General features: G+C 37.7%; 3 protein-coding genes and 1 long non-coding RNA gene across 6 annotated transcripts; 1 reads left to right on the top strand and 3 right to left on the bottom strand.

Moving 5' to 3' along the window:
- Positions 1 to 3,090: 3,090 nt before the first annotated feature.
- LOC136763153 (pterin-4-alpha-carbinolamine dehydratase 2) lies at positions 3,091 to 13,309 on the bottom strand. Of its 3 annotated transcripts, XM_066716927.1 has the most exons (5): positions 13,151 to 13,240; positions 12,196 to 12,295; positions 10,830 to 10,961; positions 4,914 to 4,994; positions 3,091 to 4,273 (listed from the first exon to the last, which is right to left on the bottom strand). In XM_066716927.1, the coding sequence occupies exons 2-5, from the start codon at positions 12,232 to 12,234 to the stop codon at positions 4,178 to 4,180; spliced, it is 348 nt and encodes a 115-aa protein (XP_066573024.1). In that variant the 5' UTR covers positions 12,235 to 12,295; positions 13,151 to 13,240; the 3' UTR covers positions 3,091 to 4,177. The 3 variants fall into 3 exon arrangements, with proteins under 3 accessions (XP_066573024.1, XP_066573023.1, XP_066573025.1); XM_066716926.1 differs by lacking the exon at positions 12,196 to 12,295 and having other exon boundaries at positions 13,151 to 13,308; XM_066716928.1 differs by lacking the exons at positions 4,914 to 4,994; positions 12,196 to 12,295 and having other exon boundaries at positions 13,151 to 13,309.
- Positions 13,310 to 14,308: 999 nt separating this feature from the next.
- txndc15 (thioredoxin domain containing 15) lies at positions 14,309 to 16,657 on the bottom strand. The gene is made up of 5 exons (XM_066716924.1): positions 16,295 to 16,657; positions 15,685 to 16,184; positions 15,269 to 15,432; positions 14,922 to 15,052; positions 14,309 to 14,750 (listed from the first exon to the last, which is right to left on the bottom strand). The coding sequence occupies exons 1-5, from the start codon at positions 16,380 to 16,382 to the stop codon at positions 14,554 to 14,556; spliced, it is 1,080 nt and encodes a 359-aa protein (XP_066573021.1). The 5' UTR covers positions 16,383 to 16,657; the 3' UTR covers positions 14,309 to 14,553.
- Positions 16,637 to 22,131, top strand: LOC136763152 (uncharacterized). The gene is made up of 2 exons (XR_010820960.1): positions 16,637 to 16,789; positions 21,981 to 22,131. It is a non-coding gene; the product is annotated as an uncharacterized LOC136763152 (long non-coding RNA).
- Positions 18,101 to 25,414, bottom strand: LOC136763151 (UPF0461 protein C5orf24). The gene is made up of 2 exons (XM_066716925.1): positions 24,911 to 25,414; positions 18,101 to 23,372 (listed from the first exon to the last, which is right to left on the bottom strand). Exon 2 carries the CDS (start codon positions 23,367 to 23,369, stop codon positions 22,755 to 22,757), a length of 615 nt encoding a protein of 204 aa, XP_066573022.1. The 5' UTR covers positions 23,370 to 23,372; positions 24,911 to 25,414; the 3' UTR covers positions 18,101 to 22,754.
- Positions 25,415 to 25,903: the final 489 nt, after the last annotated feature.

The raw sequence follows: 25,903 nt of genomic DNA, 5'->3' as shown, positions 1-25,903 counted from the left end.
ACCCCCTTCCTTTAGACATGTGTGGCCATTTAATACTGACACTTCCATTCGCAGAGCAGACTGTTTCCTTCTTAGAGGCAAACAAGGCTCAGTCATGGCAAACGGCACCCATGAAGGGTTGAGGTGTTGCAGTGAAATGTGAATCAGACATTCAAATACATTCAATTATTAATAGACAAATACTAGCTGCCTGGTTTTAAAGGTCAGCAGCTGGATTCAGTTATGTGAAGGGCCACATCTGGCTCCCTGGTTGGTGTCTGATCATTTATTTTCTAATCCATGGGTGGAAGTCACTCAGCTTGACTGAAAGGCAACCTGAAGTTGCACAAATGGAGCCTCCTTCCTCAAACACAAAGTGTAAATACAACAACAACATACAGAATGTAACTCAAATTCCAGCATGACCAAGTTCCATGTCAGAGACCATGAAATATCTTAGTATAAGAAAGACAAAGGTAAACAACCATCTGCAAGTGAAGCCCAAGGAATCCAACCAGCTCTGTACATTTGTCCAGCCATCACCTTGAAGACAGCAAAACAATGAAGTGGCTAATCTCAACCTTCACTCGCCATGTTTGCTTTGCATTTACTGTAATTGGCTAAGGAATTACAAGCATGTGATAAAGTTAAAAATAAATAAATAAAAATACATACAATAAAAAAGTACTATCCCTCCATGGATATTTGGTTGTTTTACTAAAATGGTTTATAGACGCAAGCTGCTGACTATTTTACATTTTATAATAAGGTCCAAATTGATGTCCTTAATTATCTGTCTTACTTGACTGTCTCACAGTCCTTAGGCCCAGTTCTATAGGCCTAATAGTTCTATATTCTACAGACCAGTAGAATCACTTTTACTAAGATAAACTTAACATTTAACCTATTTTAAACATTATATACTTTCTGCTCTAATGTGCATGGAAAAGATGCCCTCACAGAATTGGTGCATGGTATATAAAATATACCATTGGCTTTTTACAGGCTGCACTAGCACCTGTGGATCAGCACTAATGATGAAGCAAATTGTGTGAATAACCACTTACAGTTATTCATCTGAAGAGAGTGGAAAGGGTGATTCCCAGGTCAACTCAGGTCTGTGGGTCACCAGTGGTATGGATTCCAAAGAAGTCCCGTCCGATCATGGTAAAAACGAACATGAGGAGGAACAGCAAGACCAGGACATACACTGCCCGCTTCAGGGCCTGGAATAGCACTGAGATCTGGACCCGGACTCACAACTGACATCATTTAAAGACGGCATCCATCTCACAAGTTTGTGCAAAATTGTGATATGTACTCAAAGTAAAATCAGCAGCAACCATCCTCTTTATTTATTGAATGTACTTATTTTGTTATGTATTTCTGCTTGTGTGGTTTGGCCAAAGACAACAAACAACAAAACACAAACTCAGGGCAGAATGTACCTGTACTTCCCAGATGAAGGAGATCATCCTCAACACTGTCAATAAGTGAGTGGTAAAGAGCATGCTCAGTGATCTGAGACGCACCCCACTCCCACTGATGAACAGACGGCTGTAGGATTCAATCAGAATAAAGGCATTGAAAACACTTTACCAGTATCCCTTGGACCTTAATCAGATACACAGTAGTGTAAATGGCCACGAAGAACTCATCAATCTTTTTGGCAAATTTAAAACTAAACATTATGGTCCCCTTATACCCAATGAGACTTTTTCTGTTTGCCATCAAAATCTGCCTTTCCCTCTCACGTCTCTTGGGTTGTATTGCTAAAGAATCTGAATTTCAGGTCAAATACTATTAGGCAATTAGTTGGCAGTGTTCCAAATGGTCCCTAAGATCATTTAAGCACATCAACCAACTTTATCATTTCTTGAACTTTACATAACAATATAGGTCTGAATATATTCAAAATCATCCTTTTTTAAATACTCAATATAAATTGGTGCACAAGTATTATTTCTGTATCTTTGTATCTGATATTTTACTAACATTCAACTATTACAAGTTTATTAAAGCATGACTACTGCTTACCTTAATTCTTTATTTCAGTCAGCAGAAGACTTGATTGATATAGACTTTGCTTTAAAAAATTAAAAAGAATAAAGTTAGCAAAATTGGTTGTTACACTTTTCTTCCCAATGCCGACACACTGTTTCCAGTTTCATGCAAGTCAGCTTGTTCTCTCTTGCAAAGGCATGTCTTCTAGAAACATTTGGGATCTGCCAAAATCCATGCGTTAAGAAAATGAAAAATTATAATATTTGTGGGTTATTTCATTTAAAATAAAAAACACATATACATTTTACACATATAATGAAATCGAACAGCCTACATACCCGTTAATGATTAACTTTCCCTTGATGCAGAGAATTCACATTTCAGATCTCTGGAGTTTACAAGCAACCTGGATAACAAGTGTCATTAACGCAGTGTGATTGGCAAGGCAAGGTATAATTTCATGTATCCTGTTAAGAGTGGAAGAAACAACATTGTAAATATGATTTTAATTATGTGTCCAAGGCTTGTATTGGGACTAGTGTAGCTTACCTGTAAACTAAACCTCATGCTCCGTTTAACAGAAGGCCGATTGTTTTTATGGCAAAGATGAGGCAACAGTCGTGGCTTGATGCAGTCGTCTCTCAATTCTCCACGCAATAAACACAGGAGTGGCTGATATGTTTTGATTATGGCTTGTATCTGTCACAATGACAACCAGGTAGTGGACTGGATGTATTTTCTTACATATGAGAATAGATGACGAGAATGATTAATACATCGTCATTTTATTGTTCTGGCTCAGAAGTTTGTACTTCGGTATTACACATATTAACATTAAAATGCAAAAAACACAAAACAAAAACATTTACTGAACCATGACACAGTGATGCATATTAATATTACCATCCCTTTCATTACAGCCTAAGAATTTAAAGTACATAGTAACCAGATATCAAGTGTAGCTTGTTGAATCCAAGAACCTTCAATTTAGTGAGCATGTGAAAAAAAAAAACCTATATTTATCCATTTGCCTTTTACTGATACCATTTAAATATAACAGAATATTTCAGTTAATAAACGAAAAAGCATAAAACAAAAATCCAAACATCAATTAAAAAAAGTTTTTTATTTAGTATTCTTAAAACTGCATTTACAAAATCACATATGGCTAAGGAATACCAGATTTGAGAACAGGATTGTATACTTCCTCATTTCCACCACAGAATGACAACATGATTTTAAGATCAGAATAACTGTTATAGAGGAAGACATTTTACAACATTAATAGATAGTTTTCAGCATTTGGAGAGGGCAAAACAGCTCATCTTGTTTTTGAACTTTTAAATACAGAGTGTATCCTTGTTCTTTGGTGCGGGTATTACAGAGCTGTTAATACAAATCTGTGACTTGCACGATATTGCAAGATAAGATGCAATATGCAAAGCAGCACAGAAGAAGAAAAAACTAAACTCAAGAAAAACATAGGTGCAAAATTCAGAGAAACCTCATAACTGCAAAGAGCTTTTTATTCTACAGGATTTCCAGCACTGCTAAAGTGCAAGTATACTTTCTGCCATTTAGGCAAATATTTCCACTAACAAGAAAGCATGCTAGATATCTGAGCTAAAACATCTTTAATATATTGTGTTTGTGGTTTAAACAAACTGCCTTTCTAAACAAATACACAACCTTTTATACATTAAAAAAAAAAAACATCCAGATCCCATTTTGTTAAAAGCATGCGTTTCTTTTAAAAAGCAGAATTACACTTGTGTTTACAACAGCTGAAATTCAGTCACTGGCATGTTATTCTTATTTATTAAATCTAAATACCAAAAACAAAAGTCAAAAAATGTAACATTGTATGTTAATAGATGGAACAGGAAAAGAGTAGACAATAATAACCAGCAGAAGCTACAGATCACATTATAATAAATCATAATGTCACAAGAGACCACAATCAAAGCCTTTCAGTCACTGTACATCAGTAACACGCACATCTTCCTGTAAAGTGTTACAGGAACACTCACAACCTGTGGTTACCCAGAGGGAGCTCCAAATATTCCTCGGCTTCACAAGATAGTAAGAGGTTGTCTTCTAAAATGATCATTGTTCTTCGAAGCTGTACAATCTTCAGACATGGTCACATTTCTATCAACATCTAATTTTCCACCTAACACAAAATTAAATAAATCTACATAGTTAGAGCTACTTTGTCAATAAACTTGGCCATTTTAATGTCTTTTTTTGAGAGTCCGCCACAGTCATGAGATGTCAGTGTTATCTGAACCTAAAAAGAAAAGGAGGAGGATAAAGTAAACAACCATTTGATTTTATTCTTTCCTTTTTAAGGAGCACATTAGTAAAACTGGAGACATTTCTATGGCACGTGATGGCTCCACCAGGACACAGCAGGAAATAATGAAAGTAAGACCCTCCCCCCCAAAAAAAAAAAAAAAAACTGTCCAGTTATTTTAATAACCATAGGATTGATGACAGAACGCCTAACAGTATAGTCAGGGAGCCGTACAGTAATGCAGCAGCTACATTCAAAATTCCAAGAGACTTTCTGAGGCCCAATTTATCATGTCTACCCCTAGTCAGCAGCCAAAGACTTGTAATGTAACACAGCCTTCAACAATTCATTTTTCTAAACTGTTTCTATTTTAAAAAACTATTGTTTTTCATGTTTTTTTAGCAGCAAGATAGAAACATTTATAATAAATTGATTTCTGAGGATGGTCAATAAAGCAAGCAAAGTGTTACTTTTTCCTTTTTTCCCAAAAAAATAATGAGTTAGTTTTATTATTCATACATAGCTCAAACATATTTAGCTATATATTTGGTCCACATGAAAGTCCATCTGTCAGAGACTCAGTGCATTGTATTTCTTGTCTGAGAGTAAGCTGTTCGGTTAGCACTGTAATTACCTTGTTATAAACATTAAACCACTCGGGATGATGGTTCATTTTCTCTGCTTGTAAAGCCACCCGAGTCATGAATCCAAAAGCCTATATTAAAAAAACAGTAAAAAAAAAACACTTATTAAAGGTTGCATAATCCAACCTTTTGCTTTTTTCTCATTCCTTTTTACATAAGCACTGTTACTCTGAGTTTTTTATGTAATGGTGTAACATAAAAGCTGTCATTCATTTCTACTCTAATGTCCACTCACTGTCTGTAAAGATTATCTGGCCTGAGATGGAAGTGTTCCCCTTGCAAGTGACCTACAGAAGTGACACAAATCTGATCTACTTTGAAGGCAGAACATTTTTTTGTGTGTATGCTTAAAAGTAAGCTTATTTCATTTTAAAAGCATGCAATTTGCCAAGTCTGCGGAAACCATGTTGCTTTGAAAAGAAACTACAATCTTCAAATTTCTGGTGGCATATGCGATTACCAATCAGCTGCCATCCAGGGAGTCATTATGGTTATTTTAATTATCCACAGAGAAGAGTGAAATCCCTTGCACACATCTCCCACCAAGTAAAATTAAGACCAGCTATTTCAGAGCAATTTCCCAGTGCAATCTCAATTAAGCCTCTAAATACTTCCTCAGCTAATTAAATAAACTGAAACACTATTGTTTATAAGCCATCTTTGTGGGCATATTTGTAGCTTTGCCCACTTTTGACCATTATTAAACAGAATTACTTGAAGAGGAAATTATGTTTAGCCTTTAGTATGTTGTAACCAATTTCAAATCAGTTTTATTTTTTTCCACGTGATGTAACAGGATCGGTGACTTGATCTAATTGGTTATCAAGGCAACCATCTCCTGATCAATTTAAGTAATTGCCATATTCCTGCAACCTGACCCTGCCACCAACTTCAGATTTGAGTCTGTTTTATTTCAACTTTGATTAAAAATAATAGCAATTATTAAATAGCCAGCAATGTAAATCACTGTCAAAATACACTTGGGATCAGTGGTCAAAATTCAGCAATAAAAACACTGCAAAAAATGTACTTGTGTGTGGTGTTACAGGCTTTTATCAATCTTGGATACATCTATACTGTAATGTTAAAATAAATGTTCCACTGGCCTTGTATGCCAAATCATATTGTATAAAAACTTTTATGCAGTTAAAAAAATTAATCTGAGGGAATACAGCAAATATATATATATATATATTTGTATTATTATTATTTTTATTTCTTGGCAGATGCCCTTATCCAGGGCGACTTACAACATAAGTGCAAACAAAGTGCAAAAATACAGTGAAGTACAAGGCATCAATCATTACAAAAATGTATGCTAACAAACCAAAGAAAGTGTAAAATCAGCCTTTTCAATTTCAATTTTCAAAGCTGCTTATTTCACAACATGTTGTGCGTGTTCTGCAGTGTGCAGTCTGTTTGACCATATGAAAATAACAAGAGTGGTTCGGCGAGCTTGCACGGGTTTTTGCAATGGGATTGTTCCAGATATTTGAATAAGCCTGTGCTGGAAGGCAACAGAAAACGGTATATTTTAAATTGAGGGTGGGGGTTACATAGGTTCTCTGCCTTCGGTGCAACAGAAAACTTTCATCTTAAACACAGATTTTACTGAATCTCAAAGATTCCCCTTTACCAGCTCTTTGTTTATCTTTGGCTGTATGGAACATACATCCTGTCAGGGCCGAGTAATTTGATGTAACATTACGCAGACCCAGCATCTGAAATAATCAGAAACACCTGATCAGACAAAACAAGTGTTTCCCTTCTTACTGCTCTAAGGACATTTCTGGTTATTACCATATGATTGTCATAAAACATTGAATGAGACAAGTTGACACTGGAGTGGCATACCCACATTGCGGTGAAAGGAGAATACAGTTTTAGTTTCAAACATGTGCCTGTTATTTACAGATCAGTTTTCCATGGTGCCGCATGGAGCTTAAAATCGGATCTCTCTGTGCCAAGGCTAAGTGCATGCAGATTCACCAACTGCTCAGCTCTTCCCAGCTCTCATCTTTGAACATCCATCCAACAAGAGCCTAACGGCATGACAGCAAGCTGGGCGTCAGGACTTTCATAAAACATTATCATCCCTACCAGTGTTTTTTTGATAAACAACCTCAACATTAAGGAATTTTGTGCTGTGCAGACAACACCACTCAATCTGTGGTTCCCCACACATCTGACCAAGCAGTGATGTTTTTTTGTGTTTGTTTTCCTCAGTCTATTATTTCATGTAAAACATTTATTTTTCCAGTGATACATTTTGAAACATGGCTATCAAATTATAGCGTGAGTTCCAATTATAAAAGTCAAACACTGGCAGTATTTAACCTTTAGCAGCATTGTGTGTTATTTCTTTTTTCTGCGTTAGCCCTAGGCTCAGCTACAGATGTAACAAACTCCTACTCACCTAAGCTTAGTGATGCAGCAAGCTCTTTATTTCAATTGCCCAATTTCAGCACCACGCCAAAACTATATTTTTGTTAAGGTTGGCTATTAAGTCTTCAAACATCAAATTCATGTCTTAACTTGAATCGATTAATTGTTCTAATTGCTGGGTTCAAGAAATCCACTGTCCGTAGCTTTCAAGGGATTACTAATGAGAATTGACTTTTTATTCTGTTTGAGGGTGACGGAGTAGGAAGACACAGAGGAATTTACACAGCGCAGCAGCAGAAGAGTGCTGCTTTTCTGTAAGGAGCGAGAATCTGTGCAACACGGAAGGCAATTCACGGCTAGTCATTTAAAAACTCGGGGAGGGGGGTGGGGGCTCTCTGGGACTGAGCTTAATTCTAAGACACCTTATTTTAACATTAAGAGAGTAAAATAGTATGACAAGAACAGGTTGGTTTCATCCACAGCTTTGGCTGAAAGACCCCCCTCAGGAGAACAGAAAAAGATAAGTTTTAAAAAGTGTGTGCGGGGGATATTAGGAATCTCTAAAGTTATCCCTCAGAGCCGCTAAGGTGTTGGTTGTGTCACAGGATAAGCACACTGCTCTAATCCCAACTCTAAGGCTTCCCTTCGGCTAAGTGTCTGCATGTTCACTTTAACCCTTCCCACTAACAAACAATGATGACAACCGAAAAAGCTAATTGAACTTTGGACAAAACAAAAAAAAAAAGAAAAGCAAACAGAGGCATTTGTAATACCTCAGCAGTTTAGCAACCTTAAACAGCTGTTTTTACTCCAGGTAAGCCCCCCTTCTGTTTTTGAAGCAAACGCTCAAATAACAAAGGATAAGATAATTGCCATCTTCACAGACTATTTACAGATGCCATCGTTTACCATTGTTTTGTCCCTTGCAGTATTTTTGTAATGTTTTTTTAATGTCATTGAACTGCTGTATAAATAAATAATAAAAGAAACACAGCAGACTACACAAAAGCAGGATATTGACATGATGTTTACAGATTTATAACATGAAATAAGTTTGTGCATGTGTTACATACAGCACCATAGGTTATATCATATACTCAGACTAAGTCCGCCAATTAGAGCAATTGTAAAATTTAGTGGGATTTCTCATTTGATTTTTTGCATGTTTGGCATCACTGATCTGTACCAGTACACACTCACCCACCACCGCTCCCCCAACAAAAAATGCAGAAAGAATCAAAGTCCAAGGGTTAATATTTCAAAGAACCATAAGATTTTCCTCTATTCTAAAAATGCATATAATTTACATTTGGGCTCAGAAACATAATACACTGAATTGTCTACCAAATAACTTCTGGAAGAGCATCAGCAAATGTTGCTCCAGAAACAGGATTTAAATGTTCAAAACTGATTATAAATGTCAGGACTCAGCAAGGAAAATAAATTTAAATTTACTTCATAGACTATTTAAAATTAGGGCATACTTCACTTGGCACAGAGAAATTACTACTGGTTTTATTTTAACATACTAAGATTTCCACTTACTGCATTCAATTTGTTCTCATCAAGAAAGAAAAAAAAAAGTGCTTGCTTACTCGTCATTTGGCAACTGTGTGTGGAATCCTGCCTGTCTTGCAAAGCTCTACATTGCAAGTTTCAAATAACAATTGGTAAAATACAAGCTCCCCCAAGAGGACCTTCAGGGAATGTCTCTTTTCTCTGCAGAAGGGGATTTGTGACTCTCATTATAAACTCTGAGGGATCTAGTTTCCCCTAGTCCATCACTTTAGAGATAACTAGCAAATGGAAATCATCCAGCTTGTCACTCTTCATCTCAATGCCTTTTAAGAAAAGCACTACAAATAGTCTCCAAATGAAAAAGAAAATACATAAGAAGACATGGCACAAGATGTCAAATTGGAACAACGTGAGCTTGTCTGCGTTATCATGAAGCACAAACAAAATATCAACTGTAAGGAATGATGGGATTGTTAGCGGTTTCTGAAGCAGATGAAACGTTTTAGCTAATTTGATTGTTTGTGAAAGGAATCATTCTGATCGAAACCCAAATTGCTGCCAAGCGGTCCTCTGGACTTTCTCATCTTAATATGGTTTGACAAGAGAGGGTAAGAGGAGAGTTTTACTGCAAGGGGAGCAGATGGGAAAGGTCAGATTCAAGTCCTCAACTTCAAACACGTGGAAGTGTAAAAACAGAGTACATTAGGGGCTAAAACAACTAACCACTGGATTAGCGGATGTCCGCTAAGTGGCCTTGAGATTTTGCCATTTACATCTGTAAATCTGGAAGAAAAATACAAATTACAAATGGTATCACATGGCCTAGTCATAACATGGTTTAGATTTCTCTAACTCACTATGTAAAGCTGTACACTTGTGCTTTAAGTACATTTCCTGCACTAACATCATATGAGCATTGAAATACTGAATTGTACAAATTCAATCTAGAAAGGAAATGTGATTCTAGTTTCAATGTAAAAAGTGGTGATGACACTTTTAAGAACCATATTTTTAATACAGTAAGACACTGTTTTCAATAATGTGTGCACAACATGAATGTAACAGAAGCAATCTAGGTGAATTTCCCTTCAAAATGTTCTGAAGATCTCATTTCTAAAAGAACAAGTCTCATTACACCTATCCTTCTACAATGAGGCATGTGTTTGAAACCTGGTACAGCACGGAGTAAAAAAGTAAAATAAAAATTACACACTTGACCCAAAAAACGTCTTGCACATCTAACACTACAAGCATAGCCCAGATTCTTTTGTATTTAGACAAATCATATTTTAAACAATCATGAGAATTACTTTAGGGCCAAGTCCACAACCCCCATGGTTACTTTCTAAGGTCAAACAACTGGTTTGGGCTACACCTGCAACCAATCAGCAGAGAGAGACTGAGCAGAGTCACACGCAAGAGATGCCTTTGCCACGAATACGCCTGTTTCCGACACTAATGCAGTCAGCCAGCTCCCTCCTGACCTCACAAAAACAAATCAAAATCAACAGCTGCTAAGTAATGCAAAGCCAGAAAGACAGAAACTGAGGGGTCTCCTAAACTCCTTTTTCAGAAGAATAAATCACACAATACATGGAGGAGTTTGACAAAACCAATCTTGAGAACCTTATACATTTGTTACAGCGCAACAAATAATCGCTAGTAGGGAGAAACTAACTTTGTGCAAAGAAAGAGGATGCCACAGGTGTTACTTGTAAATTTGAAACATTTGGCAAAAGCTGAGGCTTTTCAGAATCTCCTCAACCCAGATTTTCCACTCACATATGAAACAGACGTCATAGTGTCTCATCTCCTCAGAGTGAAGATCTTACAGAGTACTTTCCTCCATGGTAGGACTCCTTAGTATTCATTGCAATTGGAACAGTGTGTTAATTTCAGTGCCTTAATTGTCACAATCAGTGGCATAAAGATTTTGGGTATCAATAATAACATTGTGTCTCTAAGCTCCTTCGAATGAATATTTTATTTCAAATTAAAAGTACCTGATTGAAGGTTTTAAAGTTGAGTTCTTTGTAAAGGGCGTCCCGGTCTTCCACCTCCACCCATCCTGTCGCTTTCAACTCCAGTAGAAGCTGTTCTCTCTCTCCTGGGGACAGCCACTGCGAGTCTGAGGCCTGAAACACACAGCATCGCCCCTGAGTTTAGGCTTCTGCTCACTGCAGTGACACATTCCTCTCTATCCTGCTGCCCTGATGCACACTGCTGAACTGCTGAAACCATCATTGCAGACTTTAAGGACTATTTTTGATGCACAGTTCCCTGTCTAATCCATTAAACAAACAAACAGACTAACAAATACATATTTTGAAAACCTTTTCCTTTATAATAGGAGAATTTTCAGGACCATACCTAAAATCTGGTGTTATATAATTCCTTGTGATTATGAAAAATTAGGAAAAACATTTGAAAATATTGTTGTGGTTCAACTGTCTTGTTGCGCACCCTGCTGGGAGAAGTCCATATGGCAGAATCAGGAGGTCAAAGCCTGTATGTAATGTGGTGCAATTGTAAAGGACAGTTCCCTCAAACCAATCAGACCCCAGTAAACAAGATATAAGAGGAAATGAGATAAGACCCTCATTGCTTAGCGGTTTGATCCTTTCATGTTTACAAAGTGCAAACTTGTGCAATAGTCAACACCAGGTCACTGGATATTTCAAGCTTGTCGTTCAATTTTTAATACATGTTTACAGAAAGACAAGTAAAACAAACAAAATAATTTGTTTTTAATAGCTTTTCTGCTTGACAATTTGACAATTTGCTCCTAACAGTGTTCTGACAATCTTACAGGAAAGAAAACAGAAATGTGAATTATTCAAAAGTAACACAAACACTAACTCTACTTATTGAATGGAATCATCAAACACCTGAATGCTGTATTATTCTTTGTAAAAAAAAATGCAAACAATAAAAATACATTCATATATGTGTATGAATAAATTATTATTTTAAATATAAAGAAGTAATACAAAGTGTTTCCAGACACACTGGTATAAAGTTATTTAGCTAAGTGATTTGCCACAAGGGGGCACTACAGTGAATGTAATGAACCCAGCTCTTACTACACTTATAAATCAAATGCACATCCTTTTTAATACAACTGAAAAAATCCAGGAAACCTAATTATGATACATGTAGAACTACACAATCTAACACATAGTATAAAACATACACACTTATTCACTGTAATAGGAAGCAAGGACTGGATTGTGGTAAATGTGTAAATCAAGAGGTTAACCAAAAGTGTTAGTAATTTACAATTAACAAATCATTACATTTTCTATAACAACATATTTCATAATGAGCAGAATGGCTCCTGTGCATGTGTTTCACTTTCTCTGAGCTGACCAAAGCATGCCTGACTGCAATTCTCAGCCTTTCCATCATTCGAACCTCCTAGTTGTTTATTCCCTCTTTGGCCTCCACTTGTGCCTGCAAGTTTAACATCCTGCCAAAGACATTCAGAATCAAAAATGCAGAAAAAATACGTATATTTAGCCCCATACAACAGCTTCTGTGAAACACTCTGGTTAATTCCAAATACTCTGATTAATCATTAATGATCCCAAGTAAATGATTAAACACAAGGGTGCACCAGCTGCATCTAAACTAATACTGTGGCTAAGGTTTGGCTAACGACAATAGGAGAACTCATGACATTACACAGAAAATACAGATTATATATATTCTTCAAAGCCTCATGCATGGATACATTTAAACATGGCGAATAGATATTATATAGTACACTATTTACATTTTAAACACTGTAACCAATACTTAAAAGTGACAGTGGGCATGGGGATTAATTTGATGCATGGGGGAATCTGCAAGGGATAAACCCAAACTGGAGTCTTGAATAGTGATAAAATAGCATGTGGATATCAGAGGAAAACAGGGAGACACATGATAAAGACCTTCTGTGGACGTGTTGTCAGTTCGCACACACATATACACAGGTACGCATGGCCTTGTGGGAAAAAGCATTATTCACAGCTCTGTCCTGCCGGGAATCCAGTCTGGTGGCAGACGTGTGTTTCTGGTAGTAGGCTAGTATGCTTAATTACTTGTATTTACTTCAAACCCGTTCTCAACACAATAACACGATATTTTAAAACATATCAAGTCAGATGTCTGAAGATATAAATGACGTACTGGGGACTGCTTCCGCGTGTTTAAAATGCACTTGTTGTGCATTGCATATCCGCATTTTAATCCTGATAGTGCTAAACCGATTTGTATCGTTTTCTTTGCTAACAACTGTGAATACATCATGAAAGCAACCTCGAAACAACGATGCGCTTACCATCTTGGACGAGTGTCTGGGTAGAAGTGTGTTGCAATGTTTTAAGAGAGTGCTCTGTAATAGAGAATTGCAGTTGCGTATAAACATTAACTGGCGCATGGTTAACTAGTTTGCAACTTGATTTCATTGAAGTTTGTCCACAGGCAGGACCCGTATAGATGCCCAAAGACCTGCCTGCATAAAAAGCAACAAAACATTTGTGGATGTAGAGGCTCAAGGTTATATGGTGTCTCTAAAAAATATTTGATTCATTATGATGGTTTTAAAGTACATACAGAATAAAGACTATATTTATTAATGATGACTACAATTAACACTGTAATATGAATATATGTCAAATCTAAACATACACTAGCAAATGTGTTACAATATAGTGAATGTTTATTAGCACTAACCCACTAGGAATTTAAAACTTTAATAAGGGCTGTGAAATCTGATGTATTTATATATGTTTTAGTTCATGAGTGAGGGGGTTGTGTGACAACTGTATTTCCCAACCTTTTCAAGTCTGTCACACCTACTTCAAATTTAATCAAACTACGGGTAAACGTATTTAGAGAGTATTATTTTGTGTAATTTAGCTAAATGTTGCATTCAACTGAAGTTAAGTGTGGAAGTTAGGGTTACATTTGGGTCCAGGCTAGGGTTAAAGTCCCCTGTAAATATAGGCTTTTGTTAAGTTTGGAGTTGCTTTTCTACCATTTTAACTGAATCAGGTGTAGATTATTATGGACCTAGCTTGAATTTTTGGTATTAGCTATGGTTTGGCTTCAGACTGTTGTTTGGGCATAAAATGGGGTAGGTAATCTATCTAATCAACTGTTTATAGTATCATGTCTCTCCTTTCAAAACTGCAATGCAGTATCATAGTTCAGAATAAAGACTCTGAATCTTATTTAGCTCCGTGATTCTCAACCCTGGTCCCAGAGGACTCACTACCCTGCTGGTTTTTGTTCCTGGTTATTTAGAGATCATTATTTTGAGAACTGTAGCCAAATGTAGCATATAACTGAAGTTAAGTGTTAAAAGTAGGGTTACTGGGGTTAAAGTAAGAGTAATCTTCACATTTGTAACTGAGTTGACATGTCATGACAGCTGTAATTACTGTAACTATGAGTACTTAACTCTAAAACACTTCAAATCATTTTACACTGACAATTTAATTTCACTTTATAATACATTTAATTTCAATACAAATGTATTTGGAGCAGAACTTTAAAAGCAAAAAAAATGAAAAAATGTGCATGGAAAAGGACATTGAATTAATTTATTTTACTCCCCCCCCCCCACCCCCCACACACACACACACACATTTTTTTTTCTGCACATGACAATTTACATCCAAATCACAGTATCCAGCACATCCAGGTGCTAAACTGTTTCCACCTCGTTGGTAGTAGGGTTCAGTCCTGGTGTTCATGTTCTTGTCCAGGGATTAGCCATCGAATGCTGTCTGTCCGTAGTATAGCATATATTGTAAAGCTAGTGATAAACATGACTGAGAAGACAAGCAGCCAGTCAATGCTTTTAACAGGTACACTTGGAAGGGGACCCGAGAGATCTTCCTCTGTTACTTCCTGATCCAGATGAGCTTCAATACCTAGGGGTAAAATTCAGACATGCATTAAAAGTTTTTTCATGACTTTAAAAGAGAATACCACGTGCACTGGAGTCACTTAGCAAACAACAGCCAATTAATAAAATAATGTTTCCTTTGAAATAACCATTCCATCATAAAATGGGAAACCGAAAGATGCAATGATGTACGCACCAGTCTGGTTGACTATGAAAGCTTTTAGAGTCCCCAGGGTTCGGTCTGTCTGGTTGAATCGGGCCATCGGTTTAACCCCTTGAAATAGAAGGATGTTAGGAACAGCTACAGTGCCAAACCTAGTGGAGAGACTGAAGAGAAAGATGTTAAAGCACTGAACATACATCACATACACACACCAAACAAAACACAACCACTCTTTGTTAGGAACAGCAGTTGCTGAGTTTATGATTAGTCTGGTATTTGCTCACTGAGATTTTTAGTTTAGTGTTGCAAAATAAAAAAGTACAAGCTGGACACATCATTTTACACATATGTTGCGTAGCCTAATCAAAACACCAAGTAACCTGCTGTGTTGGGAAGCATCCAGGGCCAGGAAATGCAGGCCAGGAAAGACGCGTGGCAGTGCATTGAAGTGAGGAGCCAGGTTGGCAGAGAACTGGCACCACGTGGTGTAGAATAAAACCATGGAGCACTCGCTGCTGTTGGCATTCAAGAACTCCATCAGATCCTGCATAAAAACGCAGACAGACATTTGCACTTTGTTCTTAAAGCATATGGGTCTTTTTTTTGTTGTTTGTGCTATATGTGATGTGATACTGCAATGGGTTTCAACACCAAGTTCTCACAAGGGGGTCTTCAATACAAGGTAAGTGGTCAAGGTGAGCAGCTGACACATCACCCCCCCACAGATTCACCACAATCCTCCATACCATGACCCTGCTGAGGCTGTAAGTGTTATAATGAACCCACAGTACTGCACCTGTGAAGCATTGAGAATATGCACAATGAGGGTCTCCACATCAGTCCCGTTTCTTTTTTCACAGCTCACTTTGGGCGTCTTGGCAGTCTCAGTGGAGTTCTGCTCATCGGCTGCCATGCTATCCGTGTAGACCATGGTGAGCGTCACCGGCTCCATCTCCCCTGCGTTTGTCCCCTCAGACGACTCCTCTGCTGCATCCTGCGACCCCGGCACCCCACTCTCTCCACCGCCACACTTCCCAGTGTTGCCGCAAGCCTCCGCTGCGTCTGCCTGGGAGGCTCTGGTGTCTCCGGGAATCATGGACAGTATGCCGGTTGGTGCCGACGTCGCCTCATCTCCGAGCATTGCGTCTGCAATTTCAGCGGTTTTAAACTGGACGGGCTTCTGGGTCAATTCGGGCTGCTGTTCATCTGCAGCTACAAATTGGCTGTTCACTTCTAAGCTGGATCCCACATGCGATTCATCGTGAGTATGATATTGAGACGGCTCTCCAGTTTCAGCTGCAGATCAAATAATGCAGTTTTAGATACGTGAACTTCGCCCATTTCATACAAGTGCCCATAGTAATAATGAACGTACACATTTAATTTAGCACACCAGATAGGCTTACCTGCAGCAAAATCTTGTCGTATTTCTAGAACATAAAGTGTAAAACACAAAGTGCATATTAATTCAATACTCTTCCCCGTCCATCCCATTACAGCAATGCCAACCGTGTACAATAACTAAATGATAACCAACGATTTCATTATTGATCACAGCAACACAGGCTTCACAGTGAGTGACGTCAAAGGTCATACGTTCACTTCCTGGAAGCGGCTTCAAAACAACAGCCGAGCGCTACTCCAGGCAAGAGGGCCGCACAGAGCGCCCTGCATGGCACTGGACGTGGTGGCGCCACCTAGAATGGGAGGGCGAATGACAGAAAAAAGCTTGCATGACTATATATTTATATATTATAGTATTATTATGTATGAATTTGGCAGACGCTGTTGTCCACTGTTCGGTTTCAAACAGGACTATTAAAACGGAACTGCTGAAATCTGCGCCACACCAACGCGACCTTTGAACCCAAATCTCCGTGACATCGCGACGTTTCTTCCGGGTGAGTTCACGCAGATGACGTACTTGAGTAGGTGTACCGCAGCGTCGTGCAGAATCTGCGCACACTCCGCGACGTCCGCATGTGGTGCAAGTGCAGGCGCAATGCACCCACGGTACTATTATTAATTAAACACGTTCAAGAAGCGGCTCAAATCTGTTGTACTTTTCCAGTCGTGCAGATGACTAAAGTGACCCTATACTAAGAAAACAGTGCTGCAGTTCTACAGTTCTGCACATAACTTCCATGATACACCTTCCGCAAGTTCCGGCTGCGTCACGGCTTTCAGCCCCACCCTGAAGATGCTGTGCACAGTTTGCACGGTTTGCACGGTGCGGTGCAACTTTAAAAAGCGTTGAGGCTGCGTGTGACGTCACTCAGTCACATGCAGCTGGTATCTGCCTACTCTGGGATGCACATTCTCCATGTTATCACTATTTAAGTGACATTGTCATTTCCAGTTTTGGGGAAAACAGTACTATCCTCTGTTGCTCAGAATCCAACAGAAAGGTAACCACAAGGCCTAGGTGCACAGGGTGTAGGGATTCGCTCGACATCGGCCTGTTGGTCATCATACCAATGCGGGCAATATTCCTGCGGGTAAATGCACCCTCTGAGCTGGATTTTCTGGTTCTTGTTTTCTATGTCAAGCATCCACCACACCTCCACACTCCTCTTCTCCATTAATCCAAAGTAGAGTATATGCAAAACAAGAGGTACATCTGGATTAAAAAGAAAACAAAAAACAATTTAGTTTGACAGTACAATATCTAATATTATACAGTTTTTCCTTTATAACATGTCAGTGTTGTCCTTGCAAGGCCTTGGACTGGTGTACAGAATTTCAATTAAGCAGCCTTCCTTTAGCTCTGGAACTGGGGTTCATATTTAGTCATTTACAACTATGCATTTTTTATCCATATGGTGGAAAGTATTCTGTGTGTAATACCTTATGAGGACAGCAGAGAGGGATGTGGTCCAGTCCTCTGCAGAGACATTTTCAGCTTGCTGATTGTAGATTGTAAATGGGCATTGCCTTGTAGCATAATTTCTCTCTGTGAGCCTTTAAATGAAAATTAATCTTGTGTAAAAATATGTACACAGAGCTCTTCTATAGAAGTTATTTCCTTGTTACATAGGGTAGTACTAGCAACAAAAGCAAGTCCCTCTAAAAAAAATCTGGTAACTTATTTTAAAGGGAGAAGATTATGTAAATATAATAAATATCTGTTAGGTAACACAACAACACATTACACAGGGGGTTAACACATCCCCAGTGATATTATTCTTATTCTTTTAGAAAAACAAGCAAGATTCCAAGAGTAAATTTAAAGTTTATTACACAAGTTTTCTCCACACTTGACAATCATGCAGAAAAGGAAACAAGGGGGGAATCCAATTTATATTTTGTTTATCATAATTACATTGAATGTGGTTCTGACTTCATACTGGGCTTCATATTTTCCTAAGCCAGGCAATATTTTAACAGCAGTCAAAGACTGATGTGTCTGGATTAAGAAAAGTAATCCTTATCAAATAACTGTGGAGGGATATGGTCATTATAGGTCTTGGGGATTTCTGCTACTGTCATGCAGATCTGTGACAGGTGAAAAACAGACGGATCCCAGCAGATACAGTTGGGGATGTGATGCAATTCCAAAATATTAACAAATGCCACTATAATATAGGTCTGAGGCAAAAAACAATGTTTCTACAGTAACATTGTTTAAACTTTACATACATAGTTCTCATTGTCAATGTAGTTATCCTCCTTAAAAGATGGGTCTGTCCTGAGAGTAATGTACTCTGCTTACATTTTTGTTGTTTTGTTTGTGTGTATTGTTGCTTGTTTTCTAAGCATCTCAACTGTAACGAAAAGTCTCCATCTGTTAAATACTTCAGAAGAACAACTTTGTGCTTCTTAATGCTCTTGCACAAAGACTAATTAAATGCCTACATTCATAAAACTGAAGTCAGTCAAGCAGGAATGTCCTGTTGTTTTTGGAATGCTACCTGTTGTTCAGTCCCATTTACTCATATTTGTTTATTTGTTTCTATATATAGAACATTCTTACCTATTTGGATTAAAACCAGACCTTTAATTCACAAAACATATTTCTAACATACAGTGTCATAACAAGCATACATCAGTACAAATTTGATAAGTGATCTTTCTATGATAGGTACTAAACACAGATGATCTCATAGGATGTGGACAAAGGGTTTATACTCACAAAGACTGAAATCAAAACTAAACAGTACCTTATTCAACATTTCAGGTAGTTTATCAAAATAATATACAAGAAAGTGAAGTGAATACATATAAATTGAACATTGTAAATTCACAATGTCTAGCTAATGACAAAGCCCCTCTTCATTATAGCATAAAAGGCAGGTGATATTAATATGAATAAAATGTCATGAATATATGAGCTTTATAAACATTATATCAAATATGAGACATTGCTACATATAGGCACTACAAAAAAGCAATATAGCACTGCAAAATAAAATGTAAAGAAAAAGCAGTGGTTAATGCTTATTAATGGTTTGTTTAATCACATTACTGTTGTTGTTTTCTTAGGTGTTGATTTAATTCCCAATAGGCTCTTAATTATTTGGAAAAGCTCCAGAGACAGAGAATATCTAAAACATATATACAGCATACTGACATATTATCTTTTAAAATACATTATTAACTTATATGATCTTTACTGAAAAAACAAATTAATAAAAAGGAGAATCTCATTTTTCTTGATTATAGTAAAAAGAGTAGAGGTAACTAAGTGCTCTTTTTCTGTTCGAGTTACAGAAGGTTTAATCTAGTTTATAAAGAAAAGGGTTAATTTCTATATTTATTCAGCTTTTTTTGTCTTTTTCATTTTACTTGACTGGCCAAGCTACCATGCATGTAACTTTGCCTAGTGAGCTGACATATTTGTTAGTTTGAAGAGGCAGATTAAATCAGATTCTTTGGTTAAGGGCAGACAAAAAGTACACAGAATGGTCTAAGGAAATTGACGTTCACAGAGCCTCTGTGAGTCATGTTTGTTTTTTCAATGAACATTTAGAATTCTTTCATTCCATATTCATTTTACTATACGGTTAACGCTTTGCTTGGACAAAACTTTAAAGCGGAAAAAAAAGAAAATGTGAGGAGTTCTTTGAGGAGAAAGTCCCAAGTGCTGTACAAAGTTATAAAACAGAGTAGTGAGAAAATTATATATATATATATATATATATATATATATAACCCTGCACACCTGACAAAATATTTCACTCAAAATCTATGCCACAGGACTACTACAAATAAAGAAAAGAAAAAACTCAACCAAATCCCTTTATTATCCCACTTTAATTGGTATTTCAATATTGCTAACTTCTACATTTTAGCAAAACACTATTCCCTTCCAATCTAGTATTTGGTGACAAGTAATATCAGGTATGGGAGTGTGCAGTGGGAAGAAAATAAATAATTAAAAAACACAAGAGAAAAGCATTTAGAGAGAAAAGTACAAACAGCAGACAAAACTACACACACCCACACCCACACCCACTCCCACATACAGACCAGGCATTGGTTTATTATATTTTACATAACTAAATATATTGGTTTTTGATAATATCCCGCAAACAAGCTCATCGATGCTGCTAGAAACTGTTTGTCTGGGGCAATGTCAGAATTGATAAATGTAACTCATTTCTAAAATGGATTTAAGGTAAAATTAAGAGAAAACAAGCCATTTTCATGAAATACAATTAGATGTAATGGACTGTATAAAAGTACAGCTTTATGTGAATGTCACATTATACAGTAAATGTTATTATGTTTTTGGCTTAATTCTAGAACTCCAGTACTGATTTCAGCCCCACTCCCACACAGGGATGTTCACAGCGAAATCAAGATAACATGACACACAATCTGTACAGCCCCCTAACTGATCCACTGGCTCCCATTAGCACACACCAGTGTTCTTATATCTGTGTAATAGAACATGTTCACGAAAAGCATGCAGCTTCTCAGACAGAGGCAACCAATGACAAGGCAAAGAGAGCAGAATTAGAGACATGTGGTGCAGAGGCCCTGATGGTGAACTGAACAGAATAACAAACATCAAACGGAGTCCAATAACTTTGAAAAGACCAAATCAAATACATATAAAGTAGGCCATAAAATTGATTAAATATTAATAGCAAGTGCTGGAGTCTAAATCAATTTAAATAATAAATCAACACAATAATGTTTCATGTACTGCTGAAACGGCAGTACGGATGAAACCTCGAAAGACTCAATAACAAACAAAAGATAGCATATTCCCAAATATTAAAGCACCTTTGTAGCATGAGCTGTCAGCAGTATAAAATTGCTTAAGGTCTTTTCACAATTGTTATACAAATACAATATCAACAGCACTATTTAGAAAAACAGCACACAAATGGCAGTAAAAAGAGGCCATCAAAAATAACAAAATGTACCATGTTGTTTGTATAGAGAGACCTTGCTTATGATAAACGGCTTTGCATCTCCCTACAACTATAGTTTATCAGCCTCATACAAATGATTTGAATGCTTTTGAACTTGTTCATATTTTATGTGTAACTATACTGCTGCGAGTCTTCTGTTTCTGATTGTAAAATGAAAAGGTTTTCAAAACAATTGACAAAATACTGCGATGAATATACGGCTGGATTTATGAAATTCATGCTTAGACTAATGGCACAAACTGCATTTTAATTCAATGTATACAATTTTAAACACTTTAGGAATCTTCCGTGAATATAAATATTGCAAATCAGAAAGCTAAAGCTACTATATACATCTTGCAGAAGTAGGTTTTTAAAACCTAACAGTCCAAATCCCTAATGGTCAACAGATTATTATGAGATAAAATCTTAGTCAGGAAAACAAGAGTATTAATACGGGGGAACTGTATTCTGTACTCAACAGAAGTCATACTCCACTGCCTTCAATGGGAATGAATATCTGTGAGTGTTGGAGATGTGGGATATGGTGGGTACTACCCTACTCTGCTATATACCCTCAGCCACATTAAAGTGTTGCAGTCTTTAAACCACTTGCTTTTATTGCTACATTGTCTTGATGGGTAATGTCGGTTGATATAAAGCCCATGGAGTGTTTTATCATTTGCTTATACTTCCTGGTACATGACATTTCTCTCTCTTTTCCCACCAGGGAGGAGGCAGCATGACGGAGAAAACATATGCCATCCACTTATCTACCTGTCAGTCCACTTTACAAGATACGTGTAATGATTATTTCATGGTGTTGACACACAAATGGGCATATGACCTGCATTAAAAGTTTCTCTCTTTTTGTACAAAAAGTCAAGAGGACGCCATCAGGCTGCTTTTTTCTAACAGTGACTCCATCTCTGCCATAAAATCGACACAATGCTTCCCAATGAGACTGAAACTAAACATTATTCCTCCTCATTCTTCACTAGATATCCCCAGGCTTTAAAGTTAGGCAAGTTCTTTATGAGTCACCAAATTGACTAAAATAATGATTTAAACAAAAAAGCTTTTTATTAAGAGATTACTTTTTTTGTGAATGTCAGCATGCAATTGACATGTAATTCAGACAGGATACAGCAAACAAGAGGAAAATCAGTTCTAGATACATGACTTTTCTGTGAAGGTAATCATTGATATAAGAAGTCCTGTGGCAAAAAAAAAAACTTTCTGCTGTGAAACAATAACCATAGCATTTTATTTTTTCTGTTTAACACACATGTTCTACATATATTTATATCATATATCAAACGGATTGTTTTGATTGAGTCATTCACATGGTGGATGTATGTGTCAATCAAAAAAAAAAGGTTTTCTTTTTCTTTTTTTTTCTTTTGTTGAAAAATTACAACACACTCCTTAATCTACAGCACTTAGGACATGCACTCAAATCTTTACTCCTTACAAGCAATGCAATAATTAGGGAAGCAAGACGTTACTCGTTAGTTTCCTGCTCTTTTCCAGAGGGTTCACATAGGGCTCTCTTGTGCATCATTGAGTAGGGGAATGCTGCCGTGCTGCAGGATCCGTAGCCCAGTTTGGTGAGACGAGACAGAGTTTTGATGCTGCCTGGAGGCCTTCCAGGGCTCACCTTGTACCCAGCAGCCTTGGTGGTACCCAGGGGTCTCCCCGGACTTGTTTTGAACCCTGCAGCCTTGGTGGTGCCCAGTGGTCGCCCAGTGCTGGTTCTGTAGCCCGCCGACTTTGTGGTCCCAGAGGGTCTGCCTCTCCTTCCGGATCTTCCCAGGCCTTTCTTTTTCTTTGAGTCCTCTGGCTTCTCGCCGTTCTTGATCCCCACTGTCTGGGGGTTGGGTTCATTCCTGGCATCTTGCCTTTGGCAGGGCATGGGTTTCAGGGTGTTCTGTGGAGGAGGGTGCAGCGGGGGCAGTGGTAGTTGCAGGGGAGGCGGAGGCGGAGGAGGATAGAACTTGCTGGACTGTGAGGTACATAGCTCGAAGTGGCTGACAGGGTGTCTGCTGTCCTCGGCGAGGCACGACGCCCTGCCGCTCATGCAATAGTCATTGGTGTTGCTGGTAACCTGGCGCATCATCTTCTGTGGGGAGAGAAGCGGTAGGGGGGAGAAAAATGTCATTCTGGGCAGTTGGTGTCCCTGACAGAAGTATGGGCCTTTGCACTAGGGGCCAGGGGACTCGGGACTTCCTGATAATTGAGGCTTTTCTTATTCCTCCCCCATTCCTCTGGCTTGAGACAGCCCTAATGAATGTGAAGTTGAGCACTACTGTAAACATAACATGCTGTCATGTAGGTTTTTAAGAAGAAGAAACACAACAATGTATGTAGGCTAAAGTACACTGTTAAGAAAGAAACAAATCTTGCACAATGTACTAATCTAATTTGAATACGTTTTGAAGATTACATATTTTCAATATATACTGGCCCACTTTATACTAAATATATTAGGCGCCATGTCAGGTTGTAGTTATTTTTCATACCATAAAAATAAATACACTCACAACAAGGTAAGTAATTAAGTGATTCAATTTGTCAACTGCCCCTTGAAATATGTTATCATGCACATTATGTATTTATTGCCAAATTAGTTCATCTTGATAATACAACCAAAGAACAGTACCCACTCTATTATATGTAAATGAACAAACAAAATAATAGCCGGTTTCTATGACCATAATACTCCAAAGTAAAACATATAAATACAATAAAACACAAATAGAAAAACATTATATGGAGGATTAACAACAGGAACTTGGTTAAATTGTTTACAATACAAAATTGCAACAAGTTATACCGTAATTGCTTGAGTGTATTCACAGAATAAAACTATAAAACATTGTGTTATGCATGGACGTTTGTATACTAATGGTACTCAGATATATTCAGTGTTATGTATATGTTTACATATTGATATTTGGATATATTTACATACAATAAAATCACATTATATGTATTACAAAATCAGATGCATATAGCCAGCTTTCCTACAAATAAACCCAAGTTCCAGTATTCAGCATTACCATATATAATGTATAAATGATCCTGTGCATATTGTCTACCTTAATTAAAACAATCATCCAGGCGCGCCTGTGTCAATGTAATGGTGACGTTTATTAATCGTCCTACAGTAACGTGTACTGTACTTTTACTATCAAAACACAACTCGTACCCGATCAAATCATAAACCACAATGAATAGTTGCATTTCAATGTCCATTATATATTAATAGATCTAAAAAAAATGCACCGTTGCAGCTGTAGCTACGTCTAATGGGGAGTACTGTCCATATTTGCTTATTCTGGATGATGATGGATAAAAAACACTGTACAGTCGGCCTACTGGGTTTGATCTTTTCATGCTTCTTATAACACAGCTACCTGAACTTGAAAAGCAATGTTCTACAAATAAATAAATACAAAGGACATGCTTTTTATGCCATAAAAAGACAATGTGATCCAACAAAGGGTTCCTGTGCTTCACTATAAATAGTGCATCCTCCCGCTGGAACCCCTGCACTTTGGCACAATTAAATACACTTTAGGGATGACAATCGCAATCCGCACAACAACACCTGATCGCCAAACGTGCAAATGCAAAAAGACGAGCAGATTACTGTACCTCGATTGTTTGCAGATCATGGAATGCAAAGGGTTAAATACAAAAACCAAAAAAAAATAGATCTTGCATCCTTCAAATCCTAAAGCAGAGTCATTTTTCTCAGCGGATCACAAGCGATCGACGACCAGACGCTGCTTGTATTTCCCTTTGGAGCAGCAAAACAATCAGATGGGGGTTTTTTCCGGGGGATTTTATTTTTTTTCCTGTTGCGGATCGGTTTAGATGAGAAAGGCAGCCATTTCCATTAAAAATTAATAAAGCAGGAGGGGACAACTGCGCAGGCGCGTCTCTCCAGCTGGGAATTGCAGCAACACCAGAGCAAATAAACACTGAAATTTTAATCAGCTCGGCAATGCTGCTTAAGCTGCAGCCCCGACACTGTTTACATGAACTTAAAAAACGGATTTACCGTGCTTTTTGGGGGGTTGCTTTAGACCTTCAATGGGGCTTTTGCTCTCCCATAGCGCTACGTCTTCGATTACGTCATGACTATGCTGAATTCACTGTAAAAAAAAAAAAAAAAAAGGGATAGCAAGCTGGCAAAGCAAAGTGACCCTGTCAACCAGCCCTGCCATGCCGAGTGCAAACTGAACAGCTCTCCTGTATGTCCTACTCACTGATCTACATTTTCTGATAGATTTACTAAGGCAGAAAAACAATACCCTCCCAGATCTATCTTGATGGGGTATTCAGATGTGACAAAATACATGAACCCAATTCCTAATGTCTTTCAGGTTTAGTCAAGAAAATGAGCTCTATAGACCCATCACAGTCTCAGGTCAAGCTAATGCCACATGGCCGGCGTCTGTCTGAAATGGCAGTCCTCCAGAATCTGGCAGATGGGTTGTTTCATTGTAGCTTATGTTCATGCTGCAGAGATGACTGTTGCAATGGTTGTTGAAATGAAAGTTCACTGTTGCAACAATAGTCATGGTTGCAATTACAAAGTTTACAGATGTATACTAAGAAGCTTAAATGGCTACAGTGTTTAGA

Source organism: Amia ocellicauda, chromosome 11 (genome assembly GCF_036373705.1).
Source record: "Amia ocellicauda isolate fAmiCal2 chromosome 11, fAmiCal2.hap1, whole genome shotgun sequence".
NCBI lineage: Eukaryota > Metazoa > Chordata > Actinopteri > Amiiformes > Amiidae > Amia > Amia ocellicauda.
This window is presented reverse-complemented; position numbering and strand designations above follow the sequence as displayed.

Coding starts and splice junctions, on each gene's coding strand:
- LOC136763151 (XM_066716925.1), bottom strand. CDS start 23,369: ATGATGCGCCAGGTTACCAGCAACACCAATGACTATTGCATGAGCGGC.
- txndc15 (XM_066716924.1), bottom strand. CDS start 16,382: ATGGGATGGACGGGGAAGAGTATTGAATTAATATGCACTTTGTGTTTT. Junction 16,185..16,294: donor ACGACAAGATTTTGCTGCAG/GTAAGCCTATCT, acceptor TTTGATCTGCAG/CTGAAACTGGAGAGCCGTCT. Junction 15,433..15,684: donor ATATTCTCAATGCTTCACAG/GTGCAGTACTGT, acceptor GTTTTTATGCAG/GATCTGATGGAGTTCTTGAA.
- LOC136763153 (XM_066716926.1), bottom strand. CDS start 13,249: ATGCGCCAGTTAATGTTTATACGCAACTGCAATTCTCTATTACAGAGC. Junction 4,995..10,829: donor ACTTTAAAACCTTCAATCAG/GTACTTTTAATT, acceptor TTTTTAATATAG/GCTTTTGGATTCATGACTCG. Junction 4,274..4,913: donor GGTTTAATGTTTATAACAAG/GTAATTACAGTG, acceptor TTTTCTTTTTAG/GTTCAGATAACACTGACATC.